We start from the raw sequence: 22383 nt of genomic DNA on the forward strand, positions 1-22383 counted from the left end.
TATAGTTGTTCAAATGAAAAAGTCTGAAAATCATCCGGAGGTCTCCTTTAATTTTTGTAGAAGGAAGGGTGCAAATCTTACATGTTTACACTTTTTCTTTTTGGAGAAGGTGGAGAATATATTTCATTAGTCTCGAAGCTAAGCCTTGTTTATGACGGCAATGATCTGCACTTTTTTCATTTTTTTTCCTTTTAAGCCGATATGAATTTGATGATAATTCATAAATATTTAAGAAGTATGAAAATACAAATACAACAACGTAGACTAGTAGGTCATACAGAATTTTACATTATCATCAAAGGAGAAAGGGAGAAAATTTCCCCTTTGTGTTGCTCTTTGTCTTACACCTCTTCCTGCTTCTGCACAGACCTAATAATTTGAATTAGAGCACGTTTTTTGAAGCGTGCATCCTGTTTGGTTGAAAGCTTCTCATAGCAAGGCACACCGAGTTATCGTTTTTCCTTTCAAGCTAAGGATATAGACCTATTCACTCCAAAGTGTTGAAGACAATATCTTAGACATACTCCGATTAATATCATTGTTATTATTATCATTATTATCATTATAATTATTATTATTATTATTATTATTATTATTATTATTATTATTATCATTATTATTATTATTATTGGTATCTCTATCTTCACAAGATATCTCTTGGAGATTAATATCACGTCAAGTTCCATCCTGGAACCTTAGACTTCCAGTACTTTTCTCAGGATTCGTGCCGTCCCCAGCAATGCTGCTTTTTGGAGCGTTTGCACTCGATCTGGCACACCAACATCGTCCAAGTGCCGTCGCAGCTGCTTTGGCGTTGTTCCGAGTGCTCCAACGACAATAGGGATCACCTTCGTTCTCATATTCCACAGGCGGCGAAGCTCTCTGGCAAGGTCTTGGTACTTCTCTATCTTTTCCTTCTCCTTCTCGGCTACTCTGCTGTCTCCCGGTACCGCGACATCGACGATTGTGCACATCTGTCGAGCCCTTTCTACGACGATGATATCCGGACGCCTGTGCTGGATGACATTGTCAGTTTGAACATCGAAATCCCACAGGATTTTAACTTGATCATTTTCAGAAACTTTCTGTGGTTTGTGCATATACCATTTGCTCTCACATGGTATTTCATGTTTTCTGCAAAGCTCCCAGTGAAGGACTTGTGCCAGTTTGTCATGTCGTCTTTTGTACTCCTTTTGCGCCAATTTACTACAGCCACATACGATATGTTGCACTGTCTCGTCTCTTTCTCGGCATATCTTGCATGTGGCATCCACATCTCTCTTCTGTATCTTGGCTTTCAGAGCATTTGTTGACAGTGCTTGCTCTTGGGCAGCGATGATCAGTCCTTCTGTCTCCTTCTTCAGTTCTCCTTTCTTCAGCCATAACCATGTGTCATTACTGCTGATGTTCTCCGTCTCTCTGCAAAACTGCCCGTGCAGCTGCTTTTCTCTCCACTTTGCAGATCTTTCTGTTCGTTTCTGGCTTTTGAAAGTAAGTGGATCAATGGCGTTTACATTATTTCCACTTTCAACCAGAAATTATTATTATTATTATTATTATTATTATTATTATTATTATTATTATTATCATTATTATCATTATTATTATTATTATTATTATTATTATTATTATTATTATTATCATTATTATCATTATTATTATCATCATCATCATCATCGTCACCATCATTTTTGGTCGTTGTCGTAAATAATTTATTTAGATTTTGTTGAATATAATAATGACAATTAAAGAATAGTACTAATAAAAATAAATCACAGCGGTGACCCATAATACAACATCCATGATGTGAACGACAAGTTGTTCTTCATTTAAAAGTCCGGAAGTGGTAGTAAACGTAGTTAGAAGTTTAGTTAGATGGTTAATTAGTTTTCCCCTATTTGGGCTAATTCGTCGACTCTGTCTTGAACTGTTCATACCCTTCACCTTTAGAAGGAGGCCCTACCTATGATTATGCAATATGATTTGCTTATAATAATACTACTTTCGGACCTGGAAAAACAAAGCTTTGAAATGCACGCCACCTCAAGCCCTTCGTTGCCCCTCCCCCCAACTCCCAAAAGAGGCCTCCACTGCACGGATGGGGTAGATCTGAAGCATATTCATGATTTGGGAAGAAGATCTTTGATACCAGTGGCGTACCGTGGGTCAAGACATTGGGGGGGCACCTCATGGCAGCAACATCAGAATTGCATAACGTAACAATTAAATGCGAGCGAGCGGAGCGAGCGAGCTTGAAAATTTTGACATTTAAAGTCCCCAAACTGCCGTTTGTAGCTATATGTATGTATATATTTGCTTTGGAAATTAAGGGGGTTGCACCGGGCGCAACTACTGGCAGTTGCTGGCAGTAACATCACGAGAATGGCATAACGATTAAATGCGAGCGAGCGAAGCGAGCGAGCTTGAAAATTTTGACATTTTACAGTCCCCAAACTGCCGTTTGTAGCTATATTTTTCGCTTTGGAAATTCAGGGGGGGGGGCGCACCGGGTGCAACTGCTGGCAATTACTGGCAGTAATATCAGGAGAATGGCATATAACGGTTAAATGCGAGCGAGCGAAGCGAGCGAGCTTGAAAATTTTGACATTTCATGTTCCCAAAACTGCCGTTTGTAGCTATATTTTTTCGCTTTGGAAATTAAGGGGAGGGGGCGCATCGGGCGCAACTGCTGGCAATTACTGACAGCAACATCAGGAGAATTGCATAACGATTAAATGCGAGCGAGCGAAGCGAGCGAGCTTGAAAATTTTGACATTTTACAGTCCCAAAACTGCCGTTTTTAGCTATATTTTTTCGCTTTGGAAATTTAGGGGAGCCAACGCACCGGGCGCAACTGCTGGCAATTACTGACAGCAACATCAGGAGAATTGCATAGCGATTAAATGCGAGCGAGCGAAGCGAGTGAGCTTGAAAATTTTGACATTTTACAGTCCCAAAACTGCCGTTTTTAGCTATATTTTTTCGCTTTGGAAATTAAGGAGAGGGCCTGGGCGCACCGGGCACAACTGCTGGCAATTACTGACAGCAACATCAGGAGAATTGCATAACGGTTACTTAGTAAATGCGAGCGAGCGAAGCGAGCGAGCTTGAAAATTTTGACATTTTACAGTCCCTAAACTGCCGTTTGTAGCTATATTTTTTTCGCTTTGGAAATTAAGGGGAGGGGGCGCACCGGGCGCAACTGCTGGCAATTACTTACAGCAACATCAAGAGAATTGCATAACGATTAAATGCGAGCGAGCGAGCTTGAAAATTTTGACATTTTACAGTCCCCAAACTGCCGTTTGTATACATTGTATATTTTTTCGCTTTGGAAATTAAGGGGAGGGGACGCACCGGGCGCAGCTGCTGGCAATTACTGACAATTACTGACAGCAGCATCAGGAGAATTGCATAACAAAAATGCGAGCGAGCGAAGCGAGCGAGCTTGAAAATTTTGACATTTTACAGTCCAAAAACTGTCGTTTGTAGTTACATATATGTTTTTTCGCTTTGGAGGGAGGGGGCGCCCGGTGCTCCCCCTGGATCCGCCACTGGTAGTCAAGGGTGTCGGTTTATGTTCATGATTGGGGGAGGTATGACCAGCGAGGGGGCGTCGAAGTGACCAAGCGGGAGAAGGATGTCTAAAATCTGCACTTTATATAGAGCATCCCCTAATTTGTTTGTGTTTGTGAGTGTGTGTGTTTCATATAGATGGAAAAGTTAGGAAATAGCTAAGGTCAAGTCTTATTATTGGCAATGCAAGGCATTTTAATATAGACTAGTATGTAAAGCAACACTGCAAAAATCAATGATCAAGCTTTGATAGCAAAATGTGTACAACCTATCAAACATCACATTGCGCAACATTGCAGCGACTCTTTTTGCCATTCCGATGTTCTGAGTACACTGCGCACATCCTGCTTGTATTCAAAATGGCAACCAGGAATCACACTGAATCACAATCTTTTATCGTCTCCGGGCTTTTTGAACAATGTTTCACTATAATACCTCTTTATGGTTAAAAGAAATCTTAGAAAAATATCTTTTTTCTTGATCATCCTTTCATGTCGATTTCAAAAGCAGTTTACTAACCCTTAAATTACCATTTTGGTAGGGTTTTTTTTTTCTTTTTTTCTTCTTTTTTTTTCTTTTTTTTTTTACCAGCGGATTGGGGGGGGGGCACGTGCCCCCCCATGCCCCCCCGTAGTTACGCCACTGTTTGATACTATGGTTCGGTACCGGTACACACTTTTGAGCTTTTGGTTACCTACTTTGCATCCCCTACACACCCAAACATGATTCATGCCATGCTTTGTGAATTTTTGCATTTTAAAGTCAGAAAGTAGAAGATGAAAAATATCAAATTTTGCACTCAGCTGTTCAAAGTCTGATTACAGTACGGTTATGCGTCGCCCCTAGCCCTGGGAGGACGATGACGACCGAGCATGCGCAATTTGTACGTAGCAACTAGAAGCTCGGTGACGACGGAGCGACGCACAGTGAAAGCAACCTGTGTGTACATGTACTAACGTTCAGTACGTACAGTATGTATTGTGATTTCTCGAACACAAAGCTTGTCATCGGTTATCAAGGAAACGAGAACGATGGCTTCGACAAGGGAGAGAATTGGCGAAGAAGGCGCTTATTACTTAGAACGTATCCTTTTAGAAATGATCATGTTACTAAGAATTATTCTTGTAATTTTCGATTATCTTGATTAAGAAATAAAGTAAGAACAAATAATGGAGTGGGCCTTTTGACTAACCCTTGACATGTGCTAGTCCCACGTATGTATTTGCTTGTTATGTTTTCGCCGTCAACCTATTCACCGTGTCGTGCAGTCACAATATATAGTCTACTCCTTTGTATTAAAGTTGTAACCATAACCGTGTATCTTGTACCGTGTACTAGTATTTTTCCCATTTTGTAGTCCTCCTGATCCTGGTTATTCTAATGAGAAATGCTGTTCAGGGAATATATTTGCCAGGGGCCAGGTGGTACCTGGTAGTGCAGGCTGGCGCTGGGTTTTAGTTTGTGATATAACGTTATGTGTCTATTCGTTTGGATGCATCAAAAACCAAAGTAGGGGACCTGATGTTCCTAGGACAAATGCAAAATAGTAGCTGAGTAGGATCTAAGTACTATTTCTGTGAGTAGAAGTCTAGATCCTAGACAAATAGGCGGTCTATACAAATGTAACCCCGGCGCGGGGCGCTGTATGGGTTGGGGTCGCTAGTGCGGTTGAAGAATACAAATGATGCAGATTTATGGGTGTCATAATGTTAGTATAAATTATGTACCAAATGATAACTTTGAAGCAGCTGGCAGTTGTTAACATGTGAGGTAAAGTCAAGTGTGTTTTTGACTATTCCAAAGTTATGGAGGATTGATATTTTTTCTAACACCTGACCATGTAATGTGCATTATTTGTTTTATGAAATGGTCACATTATTTAGATTCTGTGGCAGCCACTTTCAGGAGATTGCCAGGCCAGCACCAGCTCCAAGCTAAACTGATCTACACACAACTGCAGTGCATAATATGTTGTGCACAAGCAATGCAACTGAACACAGACAGACAGGCAGTCGTTGATAGTCCAGTCATTTGTATATTAATGCCTTGAGAAAAGTTAAAGTTGGGCCTCTAGGTAGAATATTCAAAGGACTGGTCACATGGCAACTCTCAGCAATCATTCAATTAGGATCCATATCACTATTTGGTAATAACATCTACTATTAGTTATATTGATTAATGTTCCTGTTCAGTGTTTTTTTTTACCTATAATTTTTACAACTCTCTTTATCATCAATGCATGTAACCTAGTTTGAAAGGATAATGTACTTTTGAACACATAAATTTTATTGCAAAAACTTTAAGGTCATAAGTGGTGATGTCTAATGAATGCATTCTAGTTTGTTTCCTTAGCTTTGATAACTCATAACAGGTGCTTCCATCCCTGATGATTCTGGAGATGAATTTCAATATGAAGAGATTCCTATTGATGATGACCTCCTCTCAGGTAATTCTTTAAAGGTGTGATAATATACAGATTGTGTAGTTATTAGCATTGAATCTGTGTAAAATTCATCATTTTGGGTGAAAATATGGCCCATGTTTGTGTTTATTGTATATCATGTCTTACATCCAAGCTTAGAAGCCTAATCTATTGAATCACAAGCAAAACAAAGCATGGAGAGGATGTTTATGTCTATTATGGGAGGGGGGGGGGGGGTGGGGAGGGGGGAGTGGGGGAGAGGATGGGCCGCTGTCTTCTTCTTCTTTTTACATCAACTCATCCTAGATGTCAGGCCTAGATTTTTGATTGACTAGCTGCAGATCCTTTTTTTTTTCCTAGTGGTTAGACAATTTGTGAAAAAACAAAGAAAAACAGGTTTGTCTCTCACACAGAAACATTATTATTCAGATTTTCTTTTTTCTCTTGCAGAAATTGATGAGGATCTCAACCATGCTGTACGCACTATTCAGGAGGCCCAAGAAGACCAAGAGGCTACAGTGAGTAGGGGAGAGGGAGAGGGAGAGGGGTACTGTGACTGGTAGACATGGGTGAAACTGACTTCTTTTGCACTTAGCTGTATATGAAATTACATGATTACTCAAACACTGATTAAGATTCAGTCCTTTTAAGAACAAAAAAAAGAAGAAGAAAATGTACAGGTACCTGCATTTATTGGAATAATTTTTAAAGTGAATTTGAATTGTGGACCCAGTATATACTGTGTACTTTGCTTAACCTTACAACCTCCATCATCTTTGTTACATCAGCTGACTGCACCCTTTGGTGATTTGGATAACTTTGATGATACATGTAATTTTGATTTATCAAATGAGTACACCAAAATCCACTGCAAAAGTTTGAAAAAACAAAAAACAAACAACAACTGGGAAGAGAATATACATGTACTTCAAAGAGAAATAAAAACTTCATGTACCTTCAACAGACCAATGTTTAGTATTTTTTTTTTGTTATTGTCTTTTCCTATCTAGGAGAGAAAGGAAGGGCTGATACCCCCACCTGTCACCCTTCGCCCAGAGGTTGTTGATGACTTTGTTCGCAACTTCTTAGTCAAGATGGGCATGAATAGGACACTCGACTGTTTTCAGACAGAATGGTTAGTAAAGCTGAAATAAGGGTCTTTCTTTGTAAATGTGCGAGTGTGTTTGAATTGTTTTTATTTGCTTGCTTTGCCTTGTCACCTAACAAAGGTGATAATTTACCTGCTGCATGATGACAAAAGGAATTATAGTATGGCAATGATAGTGAAAATAATTGTAAGAGGTGTTAGGAAGCACTGTACAGCTAGCAGTAGATGCAGAAAGCTTGGTGGAGATCAGGGAAATTTGGGCTGCATGTTGTACAAGGTCCTGTATTTTCAGAAAACAATGGTATGTCATTGTTTTGCATGTATTCATCACAATAATATGTTGAATTATGTCAAAAGGAAAAAACTTTCTCTTCTCAAGTGCTGCTTGGATTCTTACCCTCTGTCCTTCTGTTACATCTATGTACTGATGTGTTCATGCTCACCATATTTGTTTGTCAGTAATAAGTCAGCATTTGTTGAGGTTGATTTCATCGAGCGTTACGTAAGGTTAGCAGTAATTATTTCAGATTGCCATGGCCTGTATTCTTTCTCATCAACATCGTTTCATCTTTAAGTTAAAGAATCAAACTGAAATGTAAAATTCAGAAAGATGCCTTAAACCCTTGCATCATCAATCACGAAAGGTATTGAATTGATTATTTTCCTTTACATGTAATCCCAAGCCATTTTGTGTTCTTGACATAATATCAGTGGAGTCAAGATTACTAAATCCCTAATGTTTTACCTGCAGGTATGAACTGCAGCAGCGAGGACAGTTGAATGAGGAAGACGTGGGCACTGTGCCTGACATCTACTGCCGCAACCAGCAGCTGGATGGGACTGTCAAGACACTCCGTCATGATGTGAACAAGTTTAGAGCAGCTGCCATGTAATTCAAATCAGATGAAGGCCCTTTTGTGCCTCTTTCCATACTTATCAGCTCACCTGAGCCAAAGCCTCAAGTGAGGTATCGCAATCATCCATTGCGCAGTGTCTGCATCCATAGTCCATATCATCCCTAGAGTATATATATTTGCATCATGCCTTTACGTTGGGCAGCCGAGAGCCAAATCCTCTGATCTAGAGATTCTTTCCAATTTTTTTTTTTCTAGTACCAGAAGTGACAGAGCTTAGATAACATCAGTGACTGTAGTAATTTTGAGTTTACTTTTGGCAGATAGGGGGGTGGACAGCAATAAGGGCCCAATTTTCATCATCTTCTTGAAAACACATGGTCTAGTTTTCACCAAACTTGGCTGGTAGTATCATGAGGGTAATAGGATCTCAATTCATTCAAATGTGCATAATGTTCCCCCACCCCTTTCCCTGTTTTGCTGTGTTTTTCTGCAAGAATGCATGGAAGGTGAACTGGCGGTACTCAGGTGAGCACGAGACCCCCAGGTCTCTCGTCATAATTAGCAGTGTGTTGGATGGCCAGGATTTTGATAGCAGTGATTCCATATTATTTACTGGTTTCTGTGAAACCTGCTTACAAGAAAGCTGTTAATTTAATTTTCTTTATTTTTTTCAGTTGCACTTTGCTGGATGATGTTTCATGGCCAAACTCATTACAGTTTGGTAGAGCCTTCTGGTTTAGTCTGTTGTGTACATATCCCTTTACATGTGAATAGATACCATGCACTTTGGTATTTATGGCATATGCTTGGTTCAGTAAAGTAAATATTACTGCATGAATTTGGCAGTTTTGACATGTAAGTTATAGACATTGTCATACATATTATCTACACTCCAAACTGTCTAAAGTGACCACCCAAGGGAGACAAAGAAGATGACTGCTATTGACAGGCCGCTGCTATAGACAGGGTCTTTAACATGGCTTTTCTCTCGAAGGGAATAATTTTTAGTGACCATATACGGCAAGCAGCCGCTATGGGCAGGTCACCACTCAGGCAGGTTGGACTTATCTTGTTTAGCCCGTCTCAGCAAATGTGCACACAAGTGTACTTCATGAGTTAACAACTGTACATACATGTATACATATCAGAGATGCCCACTCTCCCACATGTGTTCGAATTTCTCCCGCTTAAAAGCTCTAGTTTTCTAGCTTTCTCCCACCCAACTTTTGTCATTATGTTCAAAAATAAGGTTAAGATAGCACCAGAGAGCATCTATAATCCTATAGAGCTTCCAAGGCAAGTGTTCCAGACTGCATGGGACGTCATGATTTGAGCTTTTGGTGTGTGCTACACACGCATAATGTCGTGCACCTTTCTGTGCAATCGGAGACTCCAATTTGCTAGAGGTCCAGGGAAGAGAATTTCCCATTCAAGAAATTCTTGGGATCTCTGATATACTCTGCAGTTCTTGGAACATGTGTGCTATGTTGTAGCTTGCAACAGTGCAGCTGTTCACTCATGTGCCTCTATGCATGGTATGTTCCTTCTACATTCTAAACCTCTACATATTTTAATATTCATTGACAGGAAAGCTAAGGAGACTTATGTCAAGCTTCGTAAAGAGCGTGACTTCCACCGCATGCATCACAAGCGAGTGGTGCAGGAGAAGAACAAACTGATTGATGACATCAAAAGGTGAGTTCAAAAGTTGCTTCAGGTGGCATTGCACTTTTTGTTACAGCAGTTGTGAAGAGTTCAAAGTGTTCAGAGTGAACAATTATAGTCAAAGTTCCTAAGTAGATCTGTGAGTATTTTTTGCACTCTTTTTTATTTTCCAGACAGAACATGACTTTCCTGTCTGGGTCAATTCTCTTTAAAAAAAAAAATGCACATTGTACATAAGTGTCTTCAAGGTTCTTTAAAGTAGTACTTACAAGATTTCCATACGTGTCACAAAATCAAGAGTGAATTGCAGAGTACAGTGTATATAAATCTGATCTTCAAGGGATGGTACAGTAGTGGTGGATATGAGAATTGGGCTCTTAACTTTATGGGAGATACCAAGAAAACACTTATGAAATAGTACAGAGCATACCATTTTAAGAGGAATTCAAAGTTTATTTGATGAAAATCGGGTTTGGAATGACTGAAACATCCAAAAACAAAGTAAAACAAAGTGATCGTAATATTAGAATTGCTCTGTTTTGGATATCTCGGCCATTTCAAAACCAATTTTCATCAAATAAACATTGAATTCCTCATGGAATTACATGCTCTTTCATATTTTATGTGAGGTTTCTCATTATCTCACCAAAAAAATGTTAGAAACCTGAAATTAGGTCTCAACCAAAACTATACGATCCCTTTAACATCTGACATTTGAACTTCATTACATTCAAGCTACAGTTTTACTCTTATTCTGTCAAACCTTGCCTTCTACCCCAGAATAGACTCTGGTTATTTTCCTGTAGGGCATTAATCAAACAGATGTCAGAAATGTTCGTAATTAAAATGTTGTGTCACTTAACCTTGTCTGCTACTACTTGCTACTACTTCACTATGTCTACTTGCACGGGCACTCGTGTCAACACCCCATGTACGTATGTTGGTTTGTGCTTCAGATACACTCACAGGTGTATGTAGATTTTCACCAGTGCAGATTGTAGATAACACTGAAGAGAAATACTAGTACTTTCATGTGTATGGACTTCATTGTTTGTTGTGTTGGGTTTCAGGTTGAAGCGCCACTACATGTCATATGAGCCCACTCTGCAGCAGCTGAAGCAAAAGTATGAAACTGTGATGAAGGAGCGGATGCTGGCCAAACTGGAGAGAGACAGGGCCATCAATCAGGTGGGCCACTCATTTCAGCCTTCTTGATATGTAACATTTTTGTCTAAAACATGTCATAATATATTGCACTAACATATGGGAGATGGAGCTAAAGAACAAACGTAGAATTGACAGAACAAGATTATTAATGAAAAAGGGTGAAGATTTGCTATGGCTCATTTCTTTTTTTCTTTCTTTTTTTCAATTGCCCCCTCTGTACAAAAGTATAATTTGTAAGATCACAACTGCTGATCTTCATTTTGACAAACATGTCAGAAAAAGAAACCAGTAGAATTACCTGTCATCCACTGCTCTCTTGATTTCTTGGAAGTTACACATCATGACTTCCTTCCATGTAACACTACACTAATATTCTGATAAAGAAAAAAGGTCTTTTTTGTGATTATTTTGCCTGCAATGATGGCCTATTTACCCACTTTTCTCACATATCTTATTTCATGTGTGGCAGGTGTCTGCACTGCAAGCTACCCTGCGTAGTCTTGAAAGTGGACTGAGAGAGGGGGCCACACACGAGATGACGAAGGAAGAGCGCCGCCTCATGTATGCGTCTGGGGTAGGCCCCACCCAGCAGGCTGTCCATGAGGCACGGGAACTGACCAAAGAGCCACAGAAGGTGGACCCCAGTAGCCTGGATGTAACCAACCAAACCCTGCCCAGACACCCTGAGGTATGATGAATGGTGCTTTACATGACTATTCCATGGGTACACTAGTCATGTCGTGTCATAGGGTCAATATTTTTAAGAATAAAAAAGTAAAGTTATGTATATCAATCAGATGGCACATGATAACAAAAAGAGACTTGTCATGATTTTTAATGATTGTTTATGAACAGGGTTCTAAAGAATTGATTTGATTAATCAATGATTAAAAATCAGTAGGGTTCCTACTGCTGCAAATATTGAAATAAGCTATCCTTCTGATACTGTATACGCCAAATATTTCGCGTTTTTATTTTCGCGAATTTCGCGAGTCAGGTACTCCGTATTCGCGAAATAGACACATGAAAATATTGACTCTGATCCTAATGTGAAAGTGACGTACATTTCTCCGTTCAGTACAGGACTCCACAATCGTGAATTTTTAACCACTCGCGAAATCGTCGAGAATTTCCAATTTGCGAAAATTTAGACTTGCGAAATATATGGCGTATACAGTAGTCAATTTGCTCAGATTAAATGACCAACATGGAGTTTCTGTAGTAATTCAGTTAGGACTTTCATAGAGCTTTCTTTGTAAATGTCAGGCATAACAGCCAATTACAAGTATGTGCACGATACAGAAAGATTACTTATGTAACATACCTCATCCCAATAAGATTGACAAGAGCAGCTTAGTGTTAATGGATTTTTTTTTTTTTTTGAAAAGCTGAAGCCTGATATAAAGGAGAACCCATTTCAACATATCACCTATGAACACCTTTTTGTTACATGTCAGCTTAAATTATGGTATTAAATTTTCTTTTTTCTGAATTGTGTCCACCAGGATAGTGAATTCCCTGTCGACAATGGTGTAAACCCACAGCTGGCCAATGTGAAGGGTCCATCAGCTCATCTGACCAGGACTGGAGGCTTCCGGCTGACCCATTCCTTTCAAGCACACTCACTGGCCATTAGCGGGTAAAAAAACTAATCAGCAATGGCTGGAAGCTGTCCTTACATTAAACCTACCTGCCAAATATATCAAAACAACAAGTATATTATGCTTTTTGTTATGTCAGTCAATTTTGATTTGCAGTGTCATAGTTTCTGCTTGGGATAGAAAAAAGAAAATCCCCATATTTTTTGTTGCATGTGTAATGATACTCTTTGCATCTACCAGTATGTAAATCTCCATCCCCAAAATGGAGCCATGGAAACCTTTATTTTATTGTCATGTGTATTTGTATGATATGCTGAAAATAGAACACCAGAATAAATCCTTTGCCTACCCCCTAGTTACACTTATTTCATTTACATCCACTTGGAAACTATCATAGTGCTTCCAGTTATGCACGAGTTTGAAAGAACATCTCTATTACATCTTGCATCAATTTCATTGCTGTTGTTGTTTTGTTTTTGTTTTTGTTAGGCTTGCCCTCCATCCTCGCAAGCAGATCTTGGCCACGGTGAGTGATGACCAAACCTGGAAGATGTGGGCCATTCCCAGTGGTGATATTATCATGACAGGGGAGGGGCACACAGACTGGATAGGGGACTGTGATTTCCACCCCAGGTAAGAGGCACACGGCTCAATTTCACATTGAAATTCCTGATGAGATACATGGGTATGTGTAAAATTGTGTACATCAATTCAATGCTTGCCCAAATGTTCTCAGTTACCCGGTACTTCAGTTGCTTTGTCTTCCATTTTGACATTCAGGGTATTTGAATTAAGTTCATATTTGGCATAGCACAGCACTTGCTGAGTATTATATTTAATTTGGTTAAAGGCTTCACTGTTGAGAAGCTAAAATTGTTTTGTGCCTGCTACAAGGATATTGTGGTACAAAATATTTGTCAACAAATGGGCTTATGATGCTTTAACCCTATTTTAATTGGGGGGGGGGGGGTCAAATTGACCCCCCCTCGACATTTCGCGCCACGATTCCGCAACGCGCAAAAATTTTGCTGCATCATTTCGTGACTTTTTTTCATTGAAGTCTCCCCCATATTTTGAGACCAAATTTGCGACGTCCAGGTACACTGTTCTGAAGTTACGTAATGTTTTGCATATATGCATGTCAACCCAAAAACAGCTCAAATTCATGATATCGTGTGCAAATCCAAGCAAATTGTTTTTTTTTTTTTTGGTTAAATTGATACAAAGTAGATTATTTCAACTTTTAACCATTGAAATTAATTGATTCTAGTGTAGATAAGCTTGAAAAAGTGCCTGCAACAAATGTTTTTTTACTTTTCAAATCTAAGTTTGACTTTTTTATATTCCAAAACTGCTTGAATTTATTATCTTGTACTAATTGGAAATGCATTAAAAACAAAAATGACTTGTGTTTCTTCATAATTTTAGAGCACTTCAAGTGTGAAGCAAACATGAGAATATTGTATGACAGTCACATTCTGTTCTTATTTCAGTGGATCCCAGCTTGTGACAGCCAGTGGAGATGCTACAGTGAAGATATGGGATTTCTCCAAGGCAGAGTGTGTACATACATTTACAGAACACCAGCATGCAGGTAAGCAGTTTTTTCAAAGGATCTTTGTTGATCAGTGGTTGCCACTAGTTGGCTACCAGTGGTGGCTCATGTGCACCTGAGACGTTGCCACTTTTGTGGTAAATTGCATATCGTAGCCTGGCTAGCAGAAGGGACTAAGGCTTGAGCGTTTGAAAAATCCCACACAAAAAAAAAATGATGATTACATCATATGAAAAAGCTTTCAAAACTCTATCCAATTATATCACAAAATTTTATTTTGGATCGAAATTTCATGCTAGGGCTCTTCTGGTGAAGGGCAGGCAATGATATATGAAAGTACATGAACGAAAAATCCTTTCCCTCCACCTCCCCCCCCCCCCCCAAAAAAAAAGGGGAGGGGGGCCCTATATATGGTCTAGGGAAGAATTACCTGGATTTTATATTCAGCAAGTCAGACATACTATGTCATCACCTGCTTTGATACCTACAGAAGACTCCGACAGGCTTGTCATTTAATTTGTGAGTGCAATTTTTTCTCTTCCACCTATAGTATGGGGATGTACCTGGCATACTTGTGGTGACTTTGTGGCTAGTGCCTCCATGGACAACACATCCAAGATATGGGATCTTCACAGGTGAGGCAAATTAAAACTATGTGCAAATTGATCCCCCCCCCCCAAAAAAAAAAAAAAAAAGTGAGCAAATTAGCAAAGTAAACAAGTAAACAAATTGATCTCTGTGGCAAATGTCAATGATTAAGTTCAGTCAATCAGTGGGATCACTTGTTTTCAACATTACTGAGAGGGAGAGTACAGAATCATCCATCCAAAAGGTTTCAAATGCTTGTGAGGATGCAGGGGCTGCAGAACCAGGGAGGCTGAGGGACCCCCCCCCCCCCCTCACACACACACACACACACACACACACACACACACACAGAGACACACCTTTCGCTCTTCAAACAAACAAAAAAAAAAGAAAAGAAAATGGGTAAAAAAAATCAAACTGAGACCCATGACATTCCAAAGGTTCTGCCCTCAAGATTCTTCCTGCAGAAGCAGGAGGTTGCCATTGGCCATTGACACAGCCCCCCCCCCCTCCCCTTAAAAATATTTTATGGCCCCTGGTGTGGTCATTAGTCTTTGGACTTGTCACTTCCATTTCAAACCCCACTGTTTAAATATATTGTTGACTACAAAGTCATCTTTTGTATCATGTAAGTTAGTCTAATTCCTTGCAGAAAAATGCATGCCATCAACTTGAATTTTCTATGGTCATCAGTTTCGCACCATCACCAACAAGACCACAGCTTGCTGGCTTGTTGTGCACATATCTATGGAGTTATACCCTATGAATGAAAGATTTGTTAACATGAAAATTAGGATTGACATGCTCTGCCTGCAGCATATTGATTTGTTTGATGTTTGGAATGTGTGCCTGTATATGTTTTTTATGCCTCCTCCATGAAGTGGTGCCTGAGGCATTATGTTTTCGGGTTGTCCGTCCGTCCTTCCGTCCGTCCGTAATGAATTTTGTGGACAGCATAACTAAAAAACCTTTTGAGGCATCCTAATGAAACTTGGCATGTATGTGTATTAGGGGGTGAAGTTGTGCCTATCAACTTGTGGGTGCACATGCTCAAGGTCAAAGGTCAAAAGGTCAAGGTCAAAAACATAAAATTTCACTATTTCCACATTATCTATGCAATGCCTGAAGATATGTCCTTGAAACTTAGTGTATACATGTATTACCCAATTAAGATTCTCTGGTGAAAGTTTGGGGTCATGAAGTCAAAGGTCAAAGGTCAAAAGGTCAAGTAAAAATATTAAAACTTCACTTTTTTCTCCATACCTTGGAAATTGTTCAAGATATCTTCATGGAACAAGGTATATATACATGTACTGACTGGCAGTGATTATCTAGACAATTTAGGGTTCATGGGGTCAAAGGTCAGGGGTCAAAGGTCAAGGGCGACACTTCAAAATTTTACTTTTTCCCTCATGTTTATGCAATGCCAGCAGGATTTTTTATTTTTACACTTGGTGTATGCATGTATAACCTAATAGAGATTCTCTGGAAAGTTCTTTTTTTTTTCTTTCTTTTTCTTTGCCTCAAAGGTCAAAAGGTCAAAGATCAAGTGAAAGTGCTGAACTAACTTTTTCCTCCATATCTCGGAAGTGGCTCAAGTTATCTTCAAGTTGAAACTTACTACATATTTATGCATGTTCTGCCTGACAGAGATTATCTTATGAATTTTAGGGTCAAAGGCCAGATTAAAATGGTAACAATTTACTATTCAATACAGAAATTGCACATTTTCTCCATACCTTGAAAATTACTCAATGCATAAACGTATGAATGGGTCAAAGTCAAGTTAAAGGGATCGTACAGTTCTGGTTGATACCTAATTTCAGGTTTCTAACATTTTTAGGTGAGATAATGAGAAATCTCATATGAAATATGAAAGAGCATGCAATTTTATGAGGAATTCAACGTTTATTTGATAAAAATTGGTTTTGAAATGGCTGAGATATCCAAAAAAGAACGATTCTAATAAAGTGTGGGACCCACACTTTGTAACGATCGCTTTGTTTTACTTTGTTTTTGGATGTTTCAGTTATTCCAAACCCGATTTTCATCAAATAAACTTTGAATTCCTCTTAAAATGGTATGCTCTGTGCTATATCATAAGTGTTTTCTTGGTATCTTGCAAAAATTCGAAAGCCTATTTCTCGATCATCTCAACCAAAACTGTACTATCCCTTTAAAGTCCTTAAATCCCCAAATACATGCTCTCCTATTCATCCAATTAAACCTAGGTCATGGAAGGTGAACATTCAACACATTTGTGACAAACTTGTTATTTTAATATTTTCCCAATTTTGTGAAAATGTAATCACACATTGTCCATATATACAATCTAGACCTATTAGGAGAAGCATGCATTATGGCGGAGGCATACCAGTCGCCATAGCGACATTTCTAGTTCCTATTATGCACTTACTATTGTCTCAGATTTTTGTCTAATGTCCTTTTCACTATCTTGCAATCCGTAGTGTTTGATTTTGATAAGAAACCAGGATATTCTTCAAACTCTGTGAAGTGACATGTCAAAGCCATAAACATAGAGTGCTGTAAGGTAGCACAAAGAGAAAAGGATTTGTATTGTTTGGATACATAAGCAGGTTATCTACAGAGGAAATTTTGTGATATTGCTATCAAGTTTTGAATCTGGCTGTGCTCAATCATAAACTCATCATTTTTCAGTTTGCGATGTCGCTACACCCTGCGTGGCCATGCAGACTCGGTGAACTCCATCATGTTCCTTCCCTTCTCCAACAACATCCTGACAGCCTCTGCAGACAAAACAGTCTCTCTCTGGGATGCCCGCACAGTGAGTGTCCACAACTCTCTCATGTATTTTCCTCGTCACATTCTGATAGTGGAGAAGCACAGGAGAATAATACAGGAATATGTGACAGTGTTGTTCTTGCACCCATGGGGCCTATATTTGCATATCCCATTGTTGTTATGTTGTTTTGGCAGGCAAAAATGACTGCTGTGTAGTGGTGCCATGGCCATGCATTTTACAAGATACCAAGCCAACAATCATTCAGTTCATGTGTAATGATTTCTTGAATCACAGTGCATTCAGAGTGACTTGATTTCACTCTCAAATATAAGTGTTAACTACTTAGAGTAGTTCTACTACAGGTGAAATAATTTAATTTACAAAGTATTAAAATTATGATCATGAACATTCAAGACCCAATCTGAATAGATAAATTCAGAATCACACCACTTGCAATCCCTCATTTAGGCCTTACGTATGAATCTTGACCTCTGATTTTAAGTGTGACCATTTCAGCATTAGGGTGCTAATCTTGCGAGTAAAGCTTTACCTGAAGAAGAAAGAATGTAGAAAATGGTCATGAATGTCAACAACAGAGATTACAATATTTGTCTTCTACAATTCATACCTGGTAGGGTCTGTGTGGTCAAACCTTCTATGGCCATGTGCACTCAGTCAACCATGCCTCCTTCAGTCTGAAAGGTGACAGCATTGCATCCTGTGACTCGTATGGCATAGTCAAGGTGTGGGACACCAGGACATGTGCTCCCATGGCAACATTTGATGTGGGACCCCACCCTGCCAATCGTGGTGCCTTTGATTCCTCTGGTACCGTCCTGGCAGTTGGCAGCAATGATGGGACAATTAAGATGTTTGATCTCACTTCAGGACAGGTTCGTTTTCAGTTTGGGTGTTGGTTGTGTTTGTAGGTGTGTGTGTGTGTGTGTGTGTGTATGTATGGTTGTATAAAAATAGCTTCTGTGTTGGAGACTAGCATATGATACCATCTAAAGCTTGAAGTCTAAATACATATATCATTTTATTGGGTTGTCTTGGTTGATTTAGAGCTGTCTGATAGATTCTCTTTTTTCCCATGACAACAAACAAGTATCATAAAAGCTGAGTAATTGTTGCATGTTGCTGTAGCAGTGATTAGTAATAGATGCAATTACGAGTGCATCTTCTGCAATGGGTCTATATAAAATTCAAATTCAGGTCTAAATTTTGAAACTTTTTTTTGGTGGGGGGGGGGGGGGAAGTCGGGGCGTCTTAAATAGTATTTAGCACATTTAGTGAAAGATGGTATAAACATTTTTTTTTTTTTTTAAATACCTGGTAGTTTCTATGTCTCTAGATTCAGCCTGTGTTCTTTAAACCTGTCAATGAAAGTTGAACCTTTGTGATATGCACTGTGTTGATGGCAGAAAATTTTCTACTACCTTGTGGTAAGCCTGCTGACAGATTATGTGTCATGGCATAATTCATGTAAATGTCTGGTGGTTTGACAACTCATTTTTGGTGTGCCTACTGCAGGTCTCCAGCCTGGCTGGCCATGAGGATGCTGTGCACGCCGTCATGTTTGACAAGGCTGGTGACTACCTTGTCTCAGGAGGTGCTGACAACAGTGTCCGGATCTGGTCCTGAGAGACTTGACTTTCTTTACTGAAGATATGAATACATATATTTATGCCAGCATTCTTTGTTTCTGTTGTCATTCTTGCAGTTTATCTTAAATTTAAGCCTGTGTTAAGAGTTTTAACTGACTTGATAAGGGCTATTACTGTACACAGTAGCTTTATGTTCTTCTTGTTTGACTAAGATGAGTGATGAGATCTCTGTGGGGCATTGCATCAAACCACTGATCAAAAACTATCATAGTGATATCAAGGCATGGATTTTTGGGTGAGAAAATAGTCATCAAACTTACTCTGTACATTCAATATACACTGCACGCCCGTTACAAAGAACACGGATATAACAAAATGTTGTTTTAACAAAGTGAAAGTGCAGGTCCCAGAATTATCATCATTAAAGTCTATGGTGCAAATTTTGCTTACACGAACACGGTTATAGCAAAATTCTCCTTATAATGGAATCGTATCCGGGCGTCATTGATTTAGAAAAACAAAAGAAATGTGGATCGCTCAAGAAAGTGCATAACAGAACAAACATGCATGGGTGAAGGCTTTACATTGTAGAACCTTATCTAAATTTCAAAATTACAAACTTTCAGATTTGAGAATTTTGAGAGTATTGATCCTTTGGAATGACAGGCCTTCATAATAATGAACCTTTGGAATAATAAACTGTAACTGAGTCCTAAACCATCATTTTTCATGTGTTTGTTTTCAAACAAAGTATGAAAGAACAAACAACTTTACATTTTCTCTCAGATGTAAAATTTGCATGAAATTAATGAGGTAGCATCACATTTAACATCGTTTTTCAGTGTGTGATTAGTGTTCAATAAAGAACTATGGATATGTGCATGGTTTGCATGTTTTTGTTATACTATATTGATCAGTTAACAAAATTTCGATGTAACAAAAGAAAACTGCTGGTCCCCAGGACTTTATTATACTGGGAGTGCACTGTACTTACTTTCATGTGTACATGCATGTGTCAATTTGCATGGATACAGGGGACATCACAGATGAGAATCAGAAGGTTATATCTTTTGTCCAGATGGAGTAACATATCTGTTCCTTTCTGTCCCTTTTTCATTGTTTTAATGCTTATTCTATGTTTGTGAATATAAATCAAGAATCGGTCACCATCACATTGATACGATAGGAACTGAATGGGAAGAAATCAATAATATTTTTTAGAAGATAATTTGCTCTGTCCATATTGTACTTTGTACAAATGTAATTGAATATATTTGTACTCTGTAATGCTTTATATGAATGACTACTATTAGTTTACTGTTGCATGATTGCATGATATTGTATGTTGTTAAATTCTACTATAGTGCACTCCCGTAATAAGGAACAAAGATATAACAAAATTTCGATTACAACAAAGTAAAAATTCAGCATGCAACATTTTCCTCTCTATATTTCTTTATTGTTTATTTGTTCAGTTTTAACGAAATTTCGATGAAATGAAAGAAAACATCCAGTCCTGGAGGACTTCGTTATAATGGGAGTACACTGTACTGTAAAAGTGGAAATTTTCGCGGTGTGGAAATTTTTGTACATTTTTTCTCGACCAAAAACTGTAAAAATGAATGCACATGAATATTTTTGCATGCCATATGTTTCAGTAGTTAATGTCCTGATCCCAAGGAATTAAAAACACTTGAAATTCATTTTACCCAGCTGAGCGTGAAAAATTACTTGCGCACAAAATGTCCACTTTTACAGTATATTTGGTGATATAAGTGACGACTGGTTAATAGGTGTGGAGTTATGTGAAAGAGTCATACTTTCAGGAATGCATTGATTGACAGAAGTAATAGTGAAAGTCAAGGTAGGAGTATTCTATGAGATTTTTGTTGTAAGATTTTAATGAGCTGCTCTGTATCAGAAATCACTAGAAGACTGGTCGTTCAGAGATTCATAAGAGTGACGTTGGATGGGGTCATAAAGAACCTGTGTATAATCTCAGCTCTCAGAAGCCTGATGATTGTGGTCTGCAAAAGTGGCAGATCAAAAAGATATTCACAATGATATCAACATTGATTTAATGTAATTATGCATATACACCAATTTCCATACTTCGTGTTTGCTTTTAGTTTATTTTGTACTTTGATAATAAGATAATTTCCCAAGAATGCAAACTGTGAGAATGTATCATTCATATACATGTATTCTATTCTTAGATTATTTCAATGGATATATATGACAAATTTTAATACACTTGATACGCTTGATTTCTCATAGTGCCGACCAGTGACTGAAAAGTGTAATGGAATAAAATCCTGTTAAGACAGAAGTCACAGAGGGCATGGCGTGATGTTTGTGGTTTGAATGTATGTCACAAAAATGATGAATCTTACGTAAGATCGTATTGAGTGTGTAGACTGAAAGATAAAGCAAGATAAATCATATATCACACACCTGCATTCACAGACACACACACATACACACACACACACACACACACATGAGGTGCATTCACATATATGATGAAATCTGTTATTTCAAATACCATTGTATTTTGCGAGGTATTTCTTATTAATGCAAATGCACCACAAAATACTCCACAAAGACATCGGAATGCACTGTCCCCTAGACTGAGGGTAAATTGCCGGTTTCCCTGTGATGTCTTTTGTTAATCATATTACATGTAGTACTGTAGCAATGACTGACAGAATGATGATGTCTCAGGCAGAATCTTGATTTGGAAGTTTTATATGCGTATCCAAGAAATCCGAAGAAAAATTAAAAAATAAACAAATACACTGTATATGACACATATTTAGATATTCATATGGTCTCATATAAGTGACAGAGCCAACATGCATTTGCATTATATAGTTCCTTTAAAACAAAATAACATTCATGTTATCTTACCTAAGATACTTGGATGTATAATCTTTTGAAAGTGAGACCAACCTAAGGAATCCAGAAATTATGTTAAATTCATCCTCGTGGCTGGTTTTGTTCTGTTTTGTTTTGTTTTATCCCAATGGTCACAAGATGATTACAAGATAACACAAAAGAATTTCACAGAAGATGGGAGAGCTCAAATCATTCTTTCTTTCTTTCTGACTTCTTATTGTTCAATGTTCACGAATGATTATACATGAATGTTGATGCTGAGTGCGTTCTACGCTATAAGTAAACATAAATGACAATTTAAAGATATATATTTATTTTCTTTGTAAATGATTTACCATTGTACAGTCATCTCCATCCGTAGATGAAAAGATAAATAGTACAGTGTAGTCCTTTCTCTACATTTTGACACTGCTGTATTTGGCATTCGTTTTCATGGACACGTTACTAAAACCATGTGCAAGTCCATGTTTAGATGTACACAGTAATATGAATCGATACAATATCTGGCCTATGTCTCTAAAACTAGGAGTCCATGTCATGATGAAATACAAGGAAGAGATAGTCATTGGCTATAT

At 38.4% G+C, this 22383-nt stretch overlaps 2 protein-coding genes across 2 annotated transcripts; one reads left to right on the forward strand and one right to left on the reverse strand.

The window, feature by feature from the left end:
• Window positions 1-695: 695 nt before the first annotated feature.
• LOC140237932 (uncharacterized) lies at window positions 696-4300 on the reverse strand. Its single transcript, XM_072317862.1, has 2 exons — window positions 4275-4300; window positions 696-1482 (listed from the first exon to the last, which is right to left on the reverse strand). The coding sequence occupies exons 1-2, from the start codon at window positions 4298-4300 to the stop codon at window positions 696-698; spliced, it is 813 nt and encodes a 270-aa protein (XP_072173963.1).
• A 261-nt stretch (window positions 4301-4561) lies between these two features.
• On the forward strand, window positions 4562-21248 carry LOC140237571 (sperm-associated antigen 16 protein-like). Its single transcript, XM_072317506.1, has 15 exons — window positions 4562-4659; window positions 5948-6022; window positions 6449-6516; window positions 7009-7133; window positions 7858-7995; window positions 9551-9658; window positions 10699-10816; window positions 11265-11483; window positions 12301-12434; window positions 12886-13029; window positions 13890-13990; window positions 14502-14586; window positions 17219-17345; window positions 17939-18196; window positions 18837-21248. The coding sequence occupies exons 1-15, from the start codon at window positions 4608-4610 to the stop codon at window positions 18945-18947; spliced, it is 1863 nt and encodes a 620-aa protein (XP_072173607.1). The 5' UTR covers window positions 4562-4607; the 3' UTR covers window positions 18948-21248.
• Window positions 21249-22383: the final 1135 nt, after the last annotated feature.

Source organism: Diadema setosum, chromosome 14, assembly GCF_964275005.1.
Source record: "Diadema setosum chromosome 14, eeDiaSeto1, whole genome shotgun sequence".
NCBI classification, from domain to species: domain Eukaryota; kingdom Metazoa; phylum Echinodermata; class Echinoidea; order Diadematoida; family Diadematidae; genus Diadema; species Diadema setosum.